Raw genomic sequence first — 21,969 nt, 5'->3', positions numbered from 1 at the left:
ATGAATCAAGGCTTTAGGGGAGTCTGTAAGCTTTTAAAAAGTACTATTGTACAGTTCCCCCAACTCAGCCGTGAGGGACGGCAAGTCCCCTTGCACAGCAGATAAATAACCAAGGTCTGTACTTATCTGAGGCCGCCTGTTTTTCATAAGCTTTTGGAAAAGGAAATTAGATCCCTGCTCCCAACTGTTTCATCAGCCAAAGGCTCTTTTTCCATGATCGTATGTGAAGGAATTTACAAACCAGGAACTGCTATACCACTGATCTGGAGAATGCTATCTATACCCAACGACCACATGGGCACCTCAGTTGACATTCTCAGATTCCACCTGGACTAAGCAATAAACTGAACAAACAAACAAACAGGAAATATATCCTGAGCGCCATGTGAAGGTGAAGAGAGGCCACAAACAGGGTGGCCCCTAAAGAGGAAGCACATACATGCAGATTGCATTAAATTACAGGAGGCAACATCTGTATAAGCTTAGATCTCTGGAACACATTAGAGACTTAACCCCCCCATGCTTCCAACATGCATGACCAATATATTTCAACAGGCTATTAAACAACTGAAACAACAACCCGTACATGTATTGTAAATACATTTGACATATGGATTAATGAAAGAATGTTTGGTAACCTTCAGTGCACTACTGTTGATAGCGCACGTGCAATTAATCCTACCATTATCATAATTATGTTTGCCTATGACTCATTTGCAAATCCATGTTTCCATTAGTTTATGCATAGATGCATTTTGCATGTAAAGATTTTATAAGATAACCTGTCTAGGTCAAGAAGATGTTGGTATTAAATATAGCTAAAGCAATTGGAAAGAAAGAAACGTGTCTACATATGATTACAGGAGTTCTCCCTGCACCTGCTGAAAAGTTGACTAATAAGAACAAAAACTACATTGACAAAGCCACTCTTAAATTCCCAGCTGCACTTGAGCTGTTCAGTTATTATTATTATTATTATTATTTTTATAATTTACTACAAATCTATCTAAGGGCAGAAGATAGAACAGTTAAAAAAAAAACATAAACATACTGTATTTGGTAGGACATCTATCTGCTTCCTCTTACTCTGTGAGTGTACAGTAACGCTTCAGTTTCATTCTTTCCCGGTCCTTTATTTTAGCATAGTTTGTATGTGTATGCACAAGGAAAATAAAGGGTACTGGATAAGGCAACAATATATTCAGTATAAGAAGAAAATATGCATGAGAGTCCAAGAATGTCACTTAGGGATTTTTAAGAGACCACACACACTTGGCCCATTTATAAAGCCAGACAGTGATTCAGTCACCCCCAAATTCCCTGATCAGCTTCCCATTCCTTGCCCTCCCTCCTCTGCTTCCACCCTGGGTTTCTTCCATGTCTACATCTTGGTACATTTGTTGATATTAGTGTCTGAGTTGCATTGCACATCTCTCTGGCATCTGTTGGACATTCCTCCACAGAATTACAAGAATGATCCACAGCAGTGCCATGGATCTTCTCCGAGTTGGCACAAACATAATGGGATGAGTCATTTATCTAATCCACACTACAATAACTCAATTAATGGGTCTGCGTACAATGTGCATGTGTGTGTGTGAGTACAACATGCCTTGACACATGTTAACCGTCATCTCCTGCTTTCACAACAAAGAGCAGGACATAAAAAGACAAACTGAAAAGGATGAGACTCTGATCAAGAAAAGAAAAGGTCTGCCCATTCATATTCAAAGCCCAGGCAAACCTTTTTTTCTTTTTTTTTTAACATATGTCCAGGGCATAATGAAAATAAAATACTTGCACAAGAGTAATGAAAATAAACACATTGCTGATTTGTTTCTTAAATGTGCACATTTACGAGAAGTAAAACAGCAGACAGACACTGCTAGATTGTCCTTGGGTCTATGACCCTATTGACATCTGCTTTAAGTAGTATCCCTGCCTAAACAAAACCCTGATCCACAATGAAAATAAATCACACATGGAAAATTACGGGCAGGCAGATAGTGACAACTTTGCTGTTATCAGTGATATGGCTCTAAATTGGTTGGTTTCTTATCTTTTAAACACATTCTTCTTTTTAATGCTATGAAATATTTGCCCTTCTTATACCTTGTTATTATTTAGGGTTCCCCTATCTAGGGTCCTCTGTTAAATTATATACATGTTACTCCTTGGCATTGACTTCCAGTGCTATGCAGATGACACCCAACTATTTTCTTCATGTAGATTTATTTAACATTGTCTAAGTGTTTATTCATTCACATTTCACATATACTTTTTAAGACTTAAATGTTTTTTCTTTTACAATTAACATTGTTTTTCTCTGTTTTCCTACATACTGTGTATATCTGCCATTGATTAAATAAATTTGTACTAAATCTAGGGTGGATATCCATAGTTTCTTAGAGAAATCTCTGTTTGTACTTTAAAATTATGAAAAAGTACAAATGAGACTGAGCTGCAATTCTTAAATATAGACTGAAATGCAAACTTAATTTATTAGGTTATTGCCAGAAATACAGAGACTTGAATGTGGTCTGATGTATCTGTTCCCTGTACACTAGGTCTAAAATTGGTTAGTCAATATATTGATAGATCAGTTTACTTGTGTTAGCTTTGCAAATTTTTGATGTTGCACTGTTGATTGACCAAGAAAACTAAAAGTGCCATCATACAGTACACTCAATTAGTCACAACCCTTTTCTACTTTGTAGCCCTACTCAAACCATACTCAAACCACCTGATCCACAGTTTCCACTAATTTCTAAAACAAGAGGTAAGTAGGTAATTATGATACTAAAAGGTGTGGCAGGTAGCTTTGACTCCTGGGGGAAGCTGAGCTGGGGGAAATTAAAGCATCTAGAACATACAATTATGAATTTGCCTACATCATGCACAGGATGGAGAAAATCACATACACTATGTAAATTAACCGCTAGGCTTCCTTAAGATAACATTTGGGGTGCCAAGCGTATTTCACAGTGCCAAAACTTTGTTATAAAAACCTTTCACTGCAATTACTTTGTAGAATAAAATAAATAAAACTTTAATGAAACAGTTGCTGTTATGACTTGTCTGTGACACTTAACTTCTCGGGGCACCATGTGCCAGACATGCAGTCTAAGATACTTTCATAGGTGTTACTCCTTCAGATGCTTTAGCTTTTAAATAGACACTGCGCATACTTACATTATCTTTTGTAGCCATATTTTCTTTACTTAACTTCTCACACACACCTCTGAACAACCTTGACATATTGATCATATGCAAAGCCTACTTTTCCAAACTCTGGAGAGGGAATACATCTTGAAAGATGGAATTTCAAAACTGTACAAGGACAGCAATTAACCAAGTAGCACAGAGGAGGAAAAGTGTATAATACTCTCCAGATTTCTTCCAGTGGTTTATCAAATGCAGCCTCTGTGGTCAGCACAGGGATAACATTTCTTTTCAAGCACTGGGGACATACAAATGTCTTGCACCCTTTGAATATTAAAATAGTCCGCCTGCCAGTAGCTCACAAAACTATTGAACTATTTGAGCCATCTGTTTGCTTGTCTGCCCACACTTTCCTCACTTCACCCTCTGTCACTTTTTCCTTGATCTGCTCTTTTCTATCAGGCAGTTTTATTTATTACTTTGGTCAAAGTACAAAGGTGGTAAAAGGTGGGACTGAACCATATGAAACTAGGGCCAGATTATAGGGAAAGTGCTACAGAACAAAAGTGTTGTAATCTGCAAAAATCACGATGAACAAAAGCAAAAAGAAACCAGTTAGTGACAGCATTCTCAGCAGCCCTGACCCAAAATATGAACATTCTTTTTACACAGTCTTAACCAAAACATTTTCTCACCCATATTAGATGGTGAAAATGACTGAGGCAAATGAGAAACAGTCATGGCGTTCAAATTCTCTCAAGTCAGTCATAAACAATGATTCACTTTAAGGCTAAGAGCACATCAGACTCTTGTTATATTCCTCTGCCAAGGACTCTCCTGCGTGAGGGACAGTGTTTTGGAATGATGTGCTATGCAAAAATGACAGACACATAAACAAATTATCTTCACCTCTCTCTCTGCATCTCTCTCTGTCATGCACACACACACACACACACACACACACACACACACACACACACACACACACACACACACACACACACACACACACACACGCAGACTTATGCATGTAGAAAAACAATACACATGTAAACACAGGGACTGACATCTGGAGCAAACAAAGAATCCCACCAAATCCTTTAAAGTCTGAAAAGTGGATTTGCATAAAAACAAGAAGGGGGATCATTTCACTTTGAATATCTTGTGGCTTTTATTTCAAAGAAGAAGAAAGATGGGGAAAAGGCATTTGGAGACCCAGTCAGTGAGCATATCTCTTAAACAGCTGTGCAATCCTGGCCAAGACTAAGCACACACTCATCATATTTTCCCCTAGCCTTCACTCTTCAATGTACTTCCAGCTTTGACACCTGCTTATGCAATCTACTGCAGTAAGGTAGCCTACTCATAGCAGTTTGAATGAGACATCATTGCCAGTTTCTGTAAGAAGAAGAAGAAGAAGAAGAAACAGCCTTTATTGTCCCACAGAGGGGAAATTTGGGTAATTACACATATGTACAAGCTTAGCGTGCTAAACAGCCACAATTTCTATTTCTGTAAGTTCCAAGGTTGTTTCTCGATATTGCAATCTAAGAATGAGACTATATAAGAGACTCATGTTTGCTTGTAAATATAGTAAGGTCCCTATTGGCTTTAATGGGTAAGGAGGACCAAAACATCTGAATTTAATGGAAAACCCCTTTAACACTTTAGAGTGTTGTGTGGAGAGTTAAAACCAAAAAGTGGATACCTTAGCATAACTTTAAATAAATGGAAAGAGCAGGCCGTACTTTCTCTAAAGCTCAATATATAACTATCAAAACATCTTAAGTCTTAAATTTATGAATAAGCAGTAATGTAAAATGGTTTGGTGGATGGGGGATTGGGGATCAGGGGGTTACTTTCTGTTATGTTAAGAACAGATTATCTTTCCCTGTATCATTTACATTTCTGTTTATAAATCATTCATCAATCATCAACTTAGATATATCCTAAGCTTTGGAGATTTTCTTTAAAACTTTAAAGAGAGTCAGGCGTAACTGTTTCCCCCTACTCCCAGCTTTCATGCTGGCTAACTGACTCATAGCTCTATAGTCAATGCACAGACATGAATATCATCAGGCACCTCTTAGATTAAAAGCATTTTTGAAAACATAATATCTTCTCCAACAGCTACACAGTCAAGCTGGATAGGGATCCAGCTGAAATAAATTAAACATTCTAGATTTAAAATATCATTTTTGGTGTACCACCATAAGATTTTGATATGAATACATTTTAAAGACAAAAGACTATGAAAGAACTGGTACCCTGATTGCAAAGCTGCTTCAAATTTTCACAATATGTTTATCAAGATAATACACACGGTCTTTTCCACAACATATGAGGTGTTCTTTGGTATACGTACAGTATAACACCTGTAAGTTTACAACGAATCTTGATGTATCGTCCAATAAACCAAACCTAAACATAACACATGGCTTACATATACTTACAAATATGTTTTTATCAAGAGGAATATGTTAACAAACACCCTTGTCGCCAGTAAAAAACATTTGCAATGAGCAGTACACCTTGCCCACAAGTAGCAATTTTGCAATCAACACATCTAATGTTATTAAACTTGAAGTGGAAATAATTACAGCTTACGATACAATTCTAGCTGGCACACCACATCACTGCTTATTGTGTGACACACTGATTAAAACCACCTTGCAACTTGAAAAAATGTTAATTCGTGGGACACAAGGAATCATTTTCTCCTCTCTTGGTTTTACAAAGAAAAGAGCATCCCAAATTGCTCTGTAATTTAATTCCATTTAGTTTATTGTATTTTGACACAAAGAACACTCACATAGGCCAAATGAGCACTATTAAATCAGGCTTAAAGGCAGAAAAGGCTTGGTGACAGTGGTGGGTTTTTACATTACCCTCCCTAATCTTATTCACCTTAATTACATTCCCACTAGAAATTACTTTGGAATTCACTCATTCATTATGCTATAAAACCAATTTCCTTTATTATAGTAAATCTCATGTGCATAAAAATAAAGCTTTAAATCAGCATGGCAAAAAAAAATCAGTGAAGATAAGCAACATCACACTTTCAAGTGGCTTCACTGTGGAAAGGCATCTCTGACCTAGAGGCAAACATTTTGCAGTCTGCCCAACTTAGCAAGCATTCCACATTCAGCCACCAAAGCAAGCCTGTTGTTTTTTATGCCATCATTCACCTCACATCTTCTACAGAGCACAAACCTGGTAGCTGTTACATCCTTCCCTAAACCACTGGATGGCTAACATCCCAATTCTGATTCTGCCTGATTCGCATAGTTACTGATCGATTGTGACACCATTAATTAATAATAAAAAACAATAATAATCATCATAGTATAGTTTAGACAGCTGAAGCCTAACAGACCTCTTTATTTTCCCCTTTAGTTAAATATTCAAATCAAATTAGTGCTGAGAGAAAAAAAAAAACAACTTTAAGTAGCCTTTCCAAAAACATTGGCTTTTGCCAAGTACACAAAGCCAATTTTGCTGTTCTGGCCAATAAAATTCATCATTAATATATGCACACAATAATGAAAGGCAAAGAAAATGTCTGGTCTTAAAGCTGCTGGACTAAGCATTACAAACTGAAATTGTCACAGTGGTAAATGGGAATCACTAAGAATAATGCTCACAATGTGCTTTCAGTTAAGTTTAAGAGAAATTGTTGGCATCTAGGTTAGTTTTTTGTAATCTTTTCAAGACACAGTGACTGCAATCTAATGGTGGATGTCTGCATTATACAGTATGTATGTAAGACACTCCTGCATAAATGAAGGAATTATCTGTAAGAAATTATCATACTATGAAAAAGGTTTTAAATGTATTCAAGTTATCTGCCCTTACCCAACCTAGCATTAAAGCAGTAGTTTGACAGTAGCTTTCTTGCAGTTTATTCACACACCACATGGTATCATTTTCTATATTTCTATCTTGCTGCAAAACAAATAAATAAAAATAACTAATAATTCCCAAATATGCCAATGGTCTGTTAAATCAATTCACACCATAACCACCACCACACAGAGAGAACACTTTTGGGTGAGAAGAGATTCAATATGGCTGCCATACCTCAAAGACCTCCTCATCTAGGATTCTGGTGCCAAAGACAGTAATGCCTTCTGTGCTGATGATGGCATGGTCACTTCTGGCGAGCGGCCTGGTCACCTTTTTCTTACAGTCCACTATGATGGTAACACTTTTCTTCTCCACGCTTATAGCTACGCGATGCCATCTGTTCAACAAAGAAGGAGGTTAGAAATACAACAATAATACTCTTCCTGTTTTTCCCATTTAAGAAAACTGCTACAGTCCATGGCTATAGGAATAGTTTAATATTTATGAAATGGAAATGCTTACCAGTTTTAGCTATCATGTCTGGAGTTAAGGATACAAAGATCTAAACCACTGTAATACTGGTAAATACACTCACAGGACATTTTATTAGGTACATCTTGCTAATACCAGGTTGGACCCCCTTTTGCCTTCAGAACTGTCTTAAATCTTCATGGCAAAGATTCAACAAGCTGCTGGAAACATTTCTCAGAGATTTTGGTCATTCATGATGTGAATCTCACATTTTACTGCATCCCAAAGATGCTCTGTTGGACTGAGATCTGGTGACTATGGTCATTTGAGTGCAGTGAACTCAGTGTCATGTTCAAGAAACTGGTTTCAGATGACTTTAACTTTGTGACATGGCACATTATCCTGCAAGAAGCAGCCATCAGAAGATGGATACACATTAGTCATAAAGACATGGGCAGCAACAATACGTGGGTAGGCTGTGGCACTTAAATGATGCTCAGTTGCTACTAAGGGATTAAAATGTGAGAAAATATCCTCCACACCATTATACCACCACCAGCAGCAGCCTAAACCAAAAGGCAGGATGGATCCATGTGTTCATGTTGTTGTTTATTTTTTATTTAAACTTTTTATTTATACAGGTAGTCCCATTGAGACTCAGTGTCTCATTTGCAAGAGAGTCCTGTTTCGAAAAACATAATAAATTTTCAACAATAAAATGTAATAAAATTTATGCAAATTGTGACCCTACTGTCTGAATGCTGCAGCAAAAATCAAGATTCATCAGTCTAGGAAATGTTTTTCCAGTCATCTATTGTCCAGTTTTTAGGAGCCTGTGTGGATTACAGCCTCAGTTTCCTGTTCTTAGCTGACAGGAGTAGCACCCAAAGTTGTGAAGTGCGGTTACTTGAGTTACTGATGCCTTTCTGACAGCTCAACGCAGGCCATTCTCTGTAAACCTTTAAGATGGTTGTACGGGAAAATTCGACTACATCAGAAGTTCCTGAACTACTCAAATAAGCTTGTCTGGTACCGATAACCAAAGTCTAAATTGCCTTTCTGATGCTCAGTTTGAATATCAGGTCAGGTTGTCTTGACCAGTTTAAGTTCATAAACAGCTGAACAGGTGCACCTAACAAAGTGGCCAGTGAGTGTATGATGCCACAGCTAACAGCTAGCTAGATTAGTTTAACTTAGTCTAATGTGGATAAGGATAAAACAGCTAACCTGACACTGTTGCACTGGCTTGTACTGGAACACTGCTAATTGCATTGTATTTCCCAATGTCACACAATCACATAGAAGTACATGCAAATGTTATCGTTGGGTAACTATGGAAATATTCTTTAACTTTGAGCAGCAGAGCATGTAAGTGTATTTTTAAACATGTTGGACTAGGCCTATGAATGGCTACATGTTCCACATCTTTTGACTATGCAAGGAAATATATCTGGTGTTAAGTTATGCCAAAGACAGTTAGCAAAAGACTTAATGTGAAGATGATCACTATTTTAGTTTTAGTTTGGGTTTATTCACAAATACAAAGGCAGCTTTGACAAAATGTGTAGGCCATAGTGCTCTACTAGCTACACATTTATTAAAATTGTAATTAAAAGCATTGATGTGCTGTATATTTTCAGTTTATCGCCAACAAAGAACAAATCACTGCAAGGCATTTCTGTTGGCATTTACATGAAAGATAACTTTTAACAATGATTTGTTTCAGCTTCATTGGAGAGCTATGAAGATCCTGTCCTTTGCTTCATATCAGTATAGCAGTGCTGTAAATAATTTGGAAAGGCTGCCATTAAATTGTTGCCAGCAATTTATTTGCCATTACTGTCTGAGTTGTTCCATATGGTGTTAATGACTAAACAACATATGATGATAATAAATGTGCAGTGCTGCATGTCAGTTTGCCAGACTGGAAGAGTTAAGTATGCTCTGAGTGCCTGAGAAAATATTTTCAGCAGAGTGGTTTCGCTTAGCACAAAATATAACCTGAACCTTTGTTTAAAATGGAAACAATTAACCCCAATTGTGCTGCTTGTGAGCTAACCTCACAAGCAGCACAACAAACTCAAACTTCAAATTCAACATTGAGATAATGGGATAACAGGATGTGCCATAGAAAAGCAGAGATCCAGGGGACACAAAAGCTATCCATCCAGATTTTAACCTGCTAGTCTTAAAAAGCACTCATTCACTTACTTGCCATCAGCAAGGTTGATGGAACGGAATAAAGGGTACTCTTCAGGGACAGGCTTGCCATGCTGGTCCTCATATAGGAAGACAGGAGAACGCCCCACCTCTACACCAAGCTGCTGGAGGCCTTGCTGGTTGTACACAGAAATCAGGAAGGACTGAAGGCCAGCCTTGGGCTTGATGGTAAACAGTATAGAGAAATCTTCTGGGAATACCCCCCCTGAAGGTGGAACAAACAACAGACACGAGGGCTGATATGTTAGCAATGATAAAAGGATATGTAGTTAATAATACAAAATAGACAATTTTCACAGCAGTTTTCTGATTGAGAGGAATATACACACAAGGCTACATACTGTAGCAGAAGTTTTAATTAAATTTAATGAAATAACTTCTATGGGAATTTTTGGTCAGTAGTTTCTTTATTTCTGATATCTTCATTCGTGTGTGTGTGTGTGTGTGTGTGTGTGTGTGTGTGTGTGTGTGTGTGTGTGTGTGTGTGTGTGTGTGTGTGTGTGTGTGTGTGCGTATGTTTATAATACCTTGTGGGGACAATTTTCCTGACATATACTACGTTGTGGGGACCAATTGCTCCTTGTGGGGACTGGAACCTTGTCCCCACAAGGGGAAACCCTGTTTTTGGGTCAGGGGTCAGAGTTAGGGCTAAGGTATGAATTGAGTTTAGGTTAGGGTTAGGGTTAGGTATGTGATGGTTAGGGTTAGGAAAAGGGTAAAGGTAAGGTTTAGGCTGTAGAAATGAATGGAAGTCAATGGAAATTCCCCACAAAGATAGCAAAACACACTTGTGTGTGTGTGTGTGTGTGTGTGTGTGTGTGTGTGCGCAGTAGCTGGTCTCAAAATGAACTGCAACATCACGTCTATGTTATGTGTACATGCATATTGTTGTTTGTGAATAAATTTTGCTAAACAATTTTTAGTGCAGCCCTACAACAGGCTGGAGACCTGTACAGGATGTACCCTGCTTCTCGCTCTATGACAGCTGGGATCGGCTCCAGCCTCCCATGACCCTGAACAGGGTAAGCGGAAGAGGATGGATGGATGGAACTTTTAGTGCAGTGCACTTTGGGGTCACTGGAATGTGTTGTCATGCAAATCTGTAACTGTCAAACAGTGACTCTAGCAGTGCCTACTTTGCTTATTGCTTACTTTGTCTTATACAGTGACTACTTAGCTTGCAAAGAGGAAGAAGAAGAAGAATGCATATATGTTTTTATTTTCACTTGTTGGTGTTTACGAACAGCTGTCCGTAGGGTGGGTTTTTGCTAGTAAGAATAAAAAAACGTTAAAGCAATACTGCCTTAAGAAGACTGCAAACTTTTTGCACTACTGCAGACTCCCTCTTACCTTGTGCCCTGTCTTACAAACCTTATTCTTATTACTAGGGCAATTGTATTGTAATGACTACAGAGTTACTTTATTCGCTCTCTAACTTTCTTTTCTCACATTAAACCACAGAGTCTAGACCACTGGACTTGGATCAGTTTTATTGGGGAAGCTGAACGAAACCTTGGCATGTCCTGAAAGGCCGTGGTAGCGGTGATGCAGCCATATTAACTTTACAAGGGCTGTAAATACAACAAGTCAAACAAATGTCATATTTTTTTGAGAACATAATAGTTTGGTTCAATGAAAAAATAACTAATGCTAGCCAAATAAAAATCAAATTATTCTGACTGGGGACGTTTTGACACTTTACTTCATGGCACCTCCAATACCTCACCTCTCAAGATCACTAATATTATTCAAGTTTCCATTAATGAACATGAGCATTATGCTGTCTGGTTAAGCCAAAAATTACACAGGCCTACCTTCTAATACCTTCAATTGCTGTATTTTGCACTTTCTTTCTGCTCTTTGAAATGAAGCCAAATTCAAAAAAGACTAACACACACTGCACAGACTGCACAACAGCAATAATTTGCTAATAAATTTCTCTCACTTTATTGCAAGTCAATTTTGAGTAAGTAGGCAACTGGGGGCCACTTCGACACTTTGCCCCAGTAGTAAATGAATAACAGACCTCAAATGGAGCCCTGGTTTGGTGGAGTAGCCATGCAAGCAGCAGTTGTATTATATCATAACTAGAAAGTAGGAACGAGAAGAATTCTAGAGAAATCATATTTTCTCTAGATTAGCTTCTCTTCAGTGGCTCCCTGTTAAATCCAGAGTTGAATTTAAACAACTTTTCCATCATATACAGTCTTGAATAATCATGCCCGATCATATCTTAAAGACCTCAAAGTATCATATTTTCCAAACAGAACACTTTGCTGTCAGACTGCAGGCTAACTTGTGGTTCCTAGAGTTTCTAAAAGTAGAATGGGAGGCAGAACCTTCAGCTATCAACATACGGCTCCGTGGAACCAGCTTCCAGTTTGGGTTTGACAGACAGACATCCTCTCTACTTTCCTTTTTCATAAAGGTTGTAGTTAGGGTTGGATCAGGTGACCCTGAACCATCCCTTCAGTGGCAAATAAACTCTGTTCTGGACATGGTACCCATTCCTTTGAATTCTGCCTGAAAGGGTGCATGTGTAGTTGGTGCATTGTAAAATAAAGTTTTGAGTCCACACGGTCACAAAAAGCTGGCAGGCATGTGGATGTCTGCTCAGGGTGTCACGCTCACCAACTGATGGCGAAATTTGTTACTTAGACCCAAGATGACCCTAGTAGCAGATGGGGAAACTATAACACGCCTATTAGTTCTGCTGCTATAGGCTCAGGCTGCTGGGGGACTTCCTATGATGCACTGACCCCCCCCTTTTCACTCCCCATGTGTTTATATGCCACTACTGCATGTCATTAAATTGTGTCTTCTCTCTTCCATAGTATGTGTTTTGTCCTTGTCTCTCTACGGTTTTCTTTTTTCCCTCTTCGCTTTTCTCCTCCCCCCCCAATCTGGCCATGGCCCCTCCTTGTGCCTGCTTCTGCTGGAGTATTCTCCCTTTTAAAAGGGAGTTCTTCCTTCCCACCATTGCCAAATACTTGCTAATAGGGGTTTTTTTTTTTCTATTATTGTAGGATTTTTACCTTTCAATATAAAGCGCCTTGAGGTGTCTGTTAATGTGAATTGCTGATATATAAATTACATTAAATTGAATTGAGCTGTTTATATGCTTAAACAGTAACACCACAATTTTCTAATATTTCAGATTTTAAAAAGCATCTGAAAACTAAAAATATGATCTATAGCAAATTTGCTTTTGTCGGTAGGCCAAACGTTTTGTTCTCTGCAGTTGATTACTGAATATTGGGATTAGCTGACTTTTGTTTAAAGACTACTTCCTAATAAAATAAATATGGCTTTACTTCTCAAAAACAGCCTAATAAAATAAATATGGCTTTTCTTCTCAACAGCAGAGCAACACACCCCAAATGCACAGACAGTATGAAAACCCTTTGCATCTGCCAGCAATCAAACTTGAGGAAAGACACTTTACTGGACAAGATCAGTGTACAAAACAATAGACACACTCTCACTGAGTTATGTAACACATTTGTGGGTTTCACCAAAATATCAAATAACAAAAATCTGATGCCGTTCCCCTTTCTTGAGTCCTGTGTTTACATGCACATGTACCGATTTCCATCCCCTATGGGTTCTTGGAGCAAGCTGAAATTCATTGGCATCCTCTAGAAAACTAGAGAACGTCTGCACTGCATCTTAAAAGACAGACTTTAGCAGTTAAGAATTTTATGAGTTATTTATCATGTCATTGCTTGTTGTCTCTTTGTGAAATAGAACCATCTTTAACTTTTTTAAAAAAAATATTGTCATTCAGTGGTTCAAGACAATAAAACAAAATCATCATACTTTCATCCCAACAAGGGCTTGAGCATGTAAGTGCCATAGCTTCACAGATATCTGCCACTCTACCACTTTTCTCTAAGTTAAAATCTCTCTGTCAGTATTGGATCAAATGCCATGACATTTTTACCTATCCTTTGTATTTAGTTTAGAAGATAAAATGTTAATTCTGGTCTAAAAATGGGGTGGTAAATATGGCATGCTTTATATCACCTGACACTGCAATTGTGATCATGTTAGAATGCAAATATTAGCAGTTGTATTCAAAGCCTCACAAAGCTGCTAGTAGTGCTATAGAATCTTAGTCTTGCCTAATGGCAGCTAGCTTATTTTACAACCAGGTTAAGTGTCCTTGTGTACAAATTCCTGTTTTTTAAATATGGTAACCATTTCCATTACTGAAATCTGAATTTAATTGGTCAAGTTTTGCAAAAATAGATAGAAAGGTTACACAAGCAATAAAGTTAAAAAAAAAATTTCAGAACAACATGGGCTGAGTAATCCTCAAGATCCACTTTACACTTTGTTGGGTTTTTTGTTTTGTTTTGTTTTTTGTACAAATCATTAGAAGCTGCTTGATGTGGCGCATTGATGATAACCATGATATTTAAAAATGAAGTATTATGCCAAATAATACACTATGCAAATAACTGTAATCTTTCCTTCTGAATGCTTACAGTTATGATTACAGACTGTCTCACCACCTGTATATGTAGTTTATTTAATTTAATTTGTCAAAAAGACAACACACAATAAACAAAGCTATAAATAAATATGCTATTATTTTTTAATTTTCTAAAGATATTAAATGGTAAATGGACTAGTTCTTATATAGCGCTTTTCTACTCAGTATGAGCACTCAAAGCGCTTATACAACCTGTTTACATTCACCCATGCACTCCCATTCATACAAGCACTTCCATTTTTATGAACTTGGGGTTAAGTATCTTGCCCAAGGATACATTGGCATGTAGCCCGGAGTAGCCAGGATTCGAACTGCTGACCTTCCGATCAGTAGGTGACCTGCTCTACCTACTGAGCTACAGCCACCCCACAATAGTGCCTCTTGCCCTGTGGCAGCTCGGATAGCCTCCAGCCTAGTATTGTTTGTTTTCCTGCTTTATGGAAGAACAACTATTGCATTACTGATTCAGTCTGAATACTGAGAAGTGAGCAGTACCTGGGAAAAGCTGTTTAGTCGGAGCACTGATCTGAGCCCTTTTCCCCACTCGATAAGCTACGTCGGGTTTGGATCCTCTTCGGGCTGTGCAGAAGCCTGGTGTTTTCCTTACTCCTTCAGGAGAGCGCTGAAAGTCTAGCACCTTCAGTACATCCACTGGTTCGGCTGTAGGGAGAGAAAAATAAATTGATAAAAATCATCAAATTTTATTTTGGCAGCAATCTGTCATATAGAAAATCTAATTGTTACATGCACTCAAAACACCATTTTTCCCACTACAAAAAAAAAAAAAAAAGTTTATCAGGAGGTTAGACAGCTATAAATATTACTTTATTGTATCTTTGTTAATACCACTCTAAAATGTCTATGTGAAAATTAAGCTCAAAATTGAAGTCAGATTATTTAAAATTTGTTCTTGATGCTATGTTGATGCATTTTAGCTGTAAATTTTGGAAAAACTACTTTCCTGATTAGAAGCCAGCCTGTAAACGAGGTATTGTTACAAAGTCAACTCTTAAAAGCTGTCTGAATGAACATAAGCCTGACTGCTGAAGATGTACTGCGTGCTGCTGCTACTACGCAAATATTGCTACTCAAATGGAACACCAATGAAATAAAGAAAATTTAAGATAATATATGACATTATGGAATGAAATGATTTTTATTTAATGACATTTTTAGTGTCTATGTTGCATGTAACTTTACAGTACACTTAACTTCAGCATTTAACAGAAACTCTAATCCAAGCTGGCGTTTTGATGATAAATCAGCATTTACACCCATTACACCCCTTGCCTTTTCAAGTACTCTTGGCCAAACCTGTCAGTTCAACCAGTTGTTACTTTATGAGCTGCCTTGGCGGAGGTGCAATAAAAATGTTAGGAACCATTCACCAGACATAATTGCCCCCCTCCTTACCTCCCTTGTTACCCCCCACAGCTAAAGCCACAGCATCTATGGGATGATAAAAATCATTGCTGCTGATCACAGGGTCTTTGGAATATTGAGAACACAGCAGGGGGCAGCTTTATAAGCTTCTTAACACTAGTAAGCTCTTTTCTATCAATGGATCTGGAAGTCAGAAGTGAAACTGCACATTGCAGCCATAAACACTATTTCCCATTTGCTCTCTCTCCGGCAATTACCAAACTCTTACTCCATCCTACTCTTTTTTTCTTTTTCACGTGTCTCCTTCTTGAATAGTTTTTCTTCGTAAACCCCTAACTTGAGGCACATCATTAGTTACACTGTAATTATGGGGGATTTAGGTAGCCTTATAGTCTATCTTTAAGGCTGGTGTATAAACAGAAGGGTTGAAGTACACCACAACGCCATTTATGGATTAATGCATATCTGCCCAAGGCTGCATTTGCTGAAAAATGTACAGTAAGAATAGGTCATTATTTAAAGATAATTATGAATGCTGTCTTGTATGGAATAGTAAATGGAAGAAATGTGTAGGTCTGAAGAACTTTCATTCTGGTGTATATTCTGTAATTATTTTCAGCATCAACCAAAGCTATCCATTCATTGTAAAGCACACAAAGGCATACGATATTCCAACATTACTTTCTGACCATATTAAAACAATGGTGTGTATTTTTTTAAGCTGACTAATATTTTGTGTTTTAGACTGACACTGATAATCTAAGATGCATCTACAAAAATCTAACATTAGCTTTACCATCACTCTTGCTCCAGTGAGAAGCTCAAATTTCACACCTATTTCATTAAAGCAAGCAGGCACTATTTCCAGAACACCAACCAGTTACACATTAGAATCTATTTTAAGGTAACATTAGCTAATGTAAACATCAGCCACCACAAGCCACCAGTAATACCATCCCATCAATGACGTAGTGAAAAAACTTTAACTTTGCATTTCTAAACAAGTGAATGTGTTATGTTTTCTTTCAAAAGTTGCACAGCTTAGCTTTAAATAAGTAGTCAGAAAAAATGTTATATATATATATATATATATATATATATGCTACCAAACATATATATGTTTGGTAGCACCAAGTTTGGAGTTTTAATTGTAATAAAACTTCAAAAATTAAAAATTTTCTCTCAGTAAGTGTTTTTTAAAAACACAAACCAAAGGTTACATAATCTTCATACTCTAAATGTTAGTATACTGTGAAAAAAACCAAAACCTTAGAGCTGCTAATCTGTACTGCTCTGTTTGTGAGAAACACGTTTTTCCCTAATGATGAATAAAACTTGAAAGTGGAAATTTAAACTTAAAAGGAACCTGTTATGCTTTTCCTTATTTTCTCTCTTGTTTATACTGTGACAGTGGGGGATGCAATGAAGTTGCCCAGGGTTCCACTGCTGCAAGTGTTCAATTTCAGACAGTTTTTTTCTACTCTTGGCAGTTTTACCTAATATGGTCATTTCACGCACACAGCTAAAGCTGTGAGCACAGACACTCCAACCCCCTGCTGTGCACACCTTGGGAAGGCCAACCAATCAGAAGAAAGCTGATGTAAGGAAGGATGAAAGAGCTAAAATAGCTTGTTTCAGACACTAAATGAGCCACACGAACTGTGAAACATGCAAGGCTAGGTACTGGAGTCCATGAATTAAAGCACAGAGATGGAAATTAGCATAATAGGTCTCCTTTAAACTTAGGTTCAGTGCAGTTGAATCGCCAGTCCAAACCAAACCAGGTAAACCCAAAGTATTATAATATACTTTTTAACTGTTACAGAAACCACAGAAATGAAAACCAGCACAACTGTGTCCAGATATCGCATAACATATTTGTCTTCTCAATGAGTCAAAGAGCAGGATGTGTCCTCTTCAAAGGCCCAGCAATGATAAACAATGTCTGAAAAGTCAGCTTAAAATCTCACTGGGACCAGAAGGACTTTAAAGAAAGGGAGATAATAGGCTTAAAGTGGAATCTCCCTTGCCAGGAAAAAGCCTAGATTCATGTGTTTGATATTGGCAAGAAAACTTTGTGGGAAAATTATTAAAGGGGGATCAGACAAAAGCCTGTCCTGAAGTTTACATTGCAGAAAATCTCCTCATTGACCTTATAATGCTCAACTAAACTCTATGACATGGGAAACAAGCCTGGTTAAGACATCTAGAGTAAAGACCAAAACAACACACAGTAGTGGTGAAAATCATGTTTAATTAAATATAATGTAAAATAATAGTATCATAAGTAATTATAATATAAATATTCTATTGTGTATTTTCCATTTTTTTAGTCACATGGCACAGGAAGACAGGAAGCGCTGATTTCGCAGTTCCTGTTCACTTTTAGTAACCAAGAAAAGGTCTGATGGGTGGCGCTACGTACATGCTGAAACTATTATGGCATTTTACACTGGCACCCCTCCATATACCCCCCCCCCCCCCAACTAAAATATACACGAGACTAAAGTGAGAAGGCCTCATCCCTGCAGCTACTTCTCCCATGACCAGAAAAATAACAACTCGAGTGGGGAATCAACCCGCTCAGGAGTTGGGTCTCACATTTTAGATCACATGAAGCTTTCCAGATCTGTTCCTCGAGTCATTTATGCTGATATAGCTCCAGATAATCTTGTGCCGTAGTTCATAATTCCTGAATTAGATTTGTTGAGTATGTGTCAAGCAAGCTGCTCTACTGAAAGCTGAGCAGTTTTTTTTTTCCTTTTTTTCTTTTTGCTGACACTGCAGAAAGAGCAGTTTAACAGAGTGACTTCTGATTCAAACACAGAGACATTTAAAAAAAAAAAAAATGAGGAACTGACTGCCAGGTTTTAAACCTCACAAAAAATGCCTCATAAAAAGCAATACAGTCTGTGACTCTTCTGAGTATTGTCCCAAGTACAGAGCTACTGGTTCTTGAAAAAATAAAGCTTGGACTAAAGGTCTCTTTGTGAGTTTCAAAATGCCTCTCTGCATTACTGCATACCTCAAGGCCTCATATATTCCAGATGTGCTGAATTGGCCAGGAACCCCCCACAGACCCACCCACCAGCATCCCACCACCCCCCTGTCCTCCCCCAACTCTTCAGCTCCTTTCCTTCCACAACTCTTTCTCAGAAGCCCTGAAAAACAGGCAATATCCCAAAACCATTAAAGATCCCAAATGAGTGGGCATAGCTTCATCCTACAAGGACGTTGAGCCAACATAGCATATACTGAAAAAAAGACTCCCATCTTTCCACCCTAAAAAGAAATAAACCATATTCTAATGATAAGGATGTAAAACCACAAGAGAGAGAAGACAGTTTTCTCGTGCTAAAGGTACCAAAGCAGTTTCAGACTCTCCACAGTCTAGTCTGAGGGGTAATTTGTCGGTCTCTATGATTTTTAATGACAGATCTTCTTGGTTGCTGTCAGGAACCTGTGATATACTATCTGCCATGTTAATGATCTACTAACATGACAAAGTGTGGTGAATTTTCCTCAGGCAGTGAAGCATGCAGTAGCATGACAAGCCTCTTTTACATTCATTAAAACATTTCAACCAGCAGACCCTAACATATTAACACACATTTTTTTTTTGGCAAAATCTCCAGCTCTCTCCATCTCAGAACCACCAGAGCCATACAGTTTGATGTTTAAGTTTAGACTTGTGATCAGCGTAATCTGTGACATTCTGACTTAATGTCTCTTGTGGCTCTGTGGTCATGCAGCAGCATCTTGGGATGGCTTTTCGGTCTTTTTCGTGTCACTGCCATCTACTGAGAGTTGGCAGGATAGGCAGCAATTAGAGTACATTGGAAACCCTGTAAATGTTTGCTAGCACATCATGCAATTATGGTGAGTTTAAATATCTGTCAGAATGAAGGAAGATGGGCAGTGGGCAAGCTGTGCCACTTAGATATTTGCTTTCATATATATTTTTTTTTCATTTTGCTTCTCTGCAATTTTCCCTCTGCTGAATGATTTTGTTGTGTATCAAAGTACACACACACACACACACACACACACACATAGTAGTATATTATAGTATATTATCTTCTGATTATCATTTTCATAAAGCCATTTTAGACACATTTTAAATTTCTGTCACCATCTGAAAGGCTTAATAATAAATAATCTGGTGTTAAAGCAGTAAAAATATAAAAATAAGAGGCACCCAAACAGGTACACAATTCTGAAACACACACAAATTTATCACATAGGCAGTATGAATGCCCTTGTGATTCCATTTGATTTTTCATTTGAATTTCAATTTCATCAGTTATTTGACCCACATAAGTATTTTCAAAACAAAGAAAATACTCCAGCTTTTTTTTTCCTTCTTTTTTCCACCCCAACCCCCTTCTTTCCCCCTCTTCTTGGTCTTAGTAGGAGCCCAGATAATGTGGAAAGATGGTTATCCTTCAGGCCAGAATATGAGTCTCACTCCCAGATTTCCACAGTCTGGTGCCCAGTTATTATATAAACTTACAAAATCCATCACAAAACCTATATGTTTAAAGTTACACTGTGCTACTGTAAACTATGTTGACAGCTGTCAGACTGTGATATAAACAAGGCAAGCTGCAGCTTATCAATCAAAAGAAAAGAAACAGATTTTTGCCACCTTTGAACCTTTTGTTGGGTTTGATTAAAGCATTGGAATCCTACTACATATCTATGATTATGCTTTAAAACTTAATGTTGCTATTGCTAAAAGTTGTGTGAAAATTTTTCTGCGTAAAACCTTAACAGTTTTCATTTCTACTCTACTACAAATACACAAAGGAAACTTGGCTTCGAAACCTTTGCGACAGAGTAAAATAATAACGACTATCGTCATTCATAACCGTCATCACTGCTCACTGATGGCTTCTACTCACATTTTTTACTTTGTGTGTCGCGGTATTTTGTGTCAAGAAGGATTTAACAGCCCTCTGACCACACCTGAATAGCACGTATCATCCACTCATAAACTCAGAGAAAAGGGACACCTTCGCTTATTTGTGCCAAGAATTCACCCTAAATCACCTGTGGTCCAACATGAAATTTGACTGAACGATATAAAGTTCCAGGCGAGTTTTTGATGGGATGAGTTTAAAGTCATCAATAAAGTTTAGTGACAGAGCAGACCACTTCAAAGATTCTTAAATCTTGGATGTGACTGCAGCCAAATGATACAGCTTCATTTTGGTGTCAAAACACTACGAAAAGAAGAACCTTCAGAAATTCTTAATAGCTTACAAAAACACAGAAACAGAGATTAGCAATTGAAAAGGTGTTTAATTGATGGCGACCGGTATTAATTGGAATGAAAGTTGAGACTAGTCCACTGCCATCTGGCTGGCAGCCAGCACGAGACGCTCTCAAGCTGTCCGGGATGCCCTAAGACTAGGCAGTTACTGAGGTGTGTAGGAACAGCATCTTACCTGCTCTAACACTGGCAGCTTGGAGAGTTAAAATAATTGTGACCGTAACGGCTAGCGTTGAATCCCATAGCCACCTTTTCGTTTTCCACCTGGTGGTCCATCTTTGCATCTCCATGGTGAGCGCCCGCAGCTATATGAAAAACGGGCGACTTTCTTTAAAAATTGATCCCGTCGAAACTCCACAAAAATGTACTTATACTACAGCGCCATGTGTGAAAGGATAAGGATGTCTCTTACAGCCGGACTGGGCCCTTCAGGTCCGCTTCCCCTTAAGCCCAGCTCTCGCACTGATGGTAAAGGGCTTTCATGAAAAAAAGCGCAAACCACTCCGTTCCCTGAGAGTTGCGCACCGTGAGGAGGCAGGACAAACGCCACAACACTGAACCTGAACCGGCTCTGAGATACTGACATTGGAAAATCCTCCGTTCCTCAAATCACCAGTTGGGAAAGTTGTCTCGGGGCCCGCCCCTTATGCTTTTGGATGAGACAGCAAGTAGAGCATCACTACATCCCGGTGCAAACTAATTACAGGAGACAGTACTGTCCCTTATACATACTACAACTAGGGAATCTTAGTATCCTTAAGCACTTTGCATTATGGAGTTATGGGGGGGGGGAAAGATATGAAAAAAATAACGCAACAAATAAGGAGAATTGCTTAAATTCACGAATTTTAACCTAATAGAAAGACGTCTATAAGAATGGCAAAGGAGCAGGAGATTCAGAAATGGAGGCTCTACAAAAAATGTTACACACTAAATGCAAATTAAACTGTGGGGTGGAGCTGTTATTTTAGACGTTTCCTGAAAGCAAAAGAATGTGAAAACCGTATGAATAGCTCCTGCATGGGCCAATAGTTAATATAAAAGCCTCAGTAGCCAAAATGAAATATTTTCCAGACTCCAGGAGTTTCCTCAAGGAGCCCTTAGATTTGTT

General features: G+C 38.1%; 1 protein-coding gene across 2 annotated transcripts in view; it reads right to left on the bottom strand.

The window, feature by feature from the left end:
- col11a1b (collagen, type XI, alpha 1b) overlaps positions 1–21,426 on the bottom strand; it is an 81,909-nt gene extending 60,483 nt beyond the window's left edge. For both annotated transcript variants that reach the window (XM_030752229.1, XM_030752230.1), the window contains exons 1-4: positions 21,034–21,426; positions 14,696–14,860; positions 9,694–9,907; positions 7,246–7,408 (exon numbers count right to left, since the gene is read on the bottom strand). In XM_030752229.1, coding sequence (XP_030608089.1) covers positions 7,246–7,408; positions 9,694–9,907; positions 14,696–14,860; positions 21,034–21,148 — 657 coding nt within the window. In that variant the 5' untranslated portion in view covers positions 21,149–21,426. The remainder of the gene's footprint in view (positions 1–7,245; positions 7,409–9,693; positions 9,908–14,695; positions 14,861–21,033) is intronic.
- Between the last annotated feature and the right edge of the window lie 543 nt (positions 21,427–21,969).

This window comes from Archocentrus centrarchus, chromosome 17 (genome assembly GCF_007364275.1).
Source record: "Archocentrus centrarchus isolate MPI-CPG fArcCen1 chromosome 17, fArcCen1, whole genome shotgun sequence".
Taxonomy (NCBI): Eukaryota; Metazoa; Chordata; class Actinopteri; order Cichliformes; family Cichlidae; genus Archocentrus; species Archocentrus centrarchus.
Note: the sequence above shows the minus strand (reverse complement) of the source record. Positions and strands in the feature narration are given on the sequence as shown.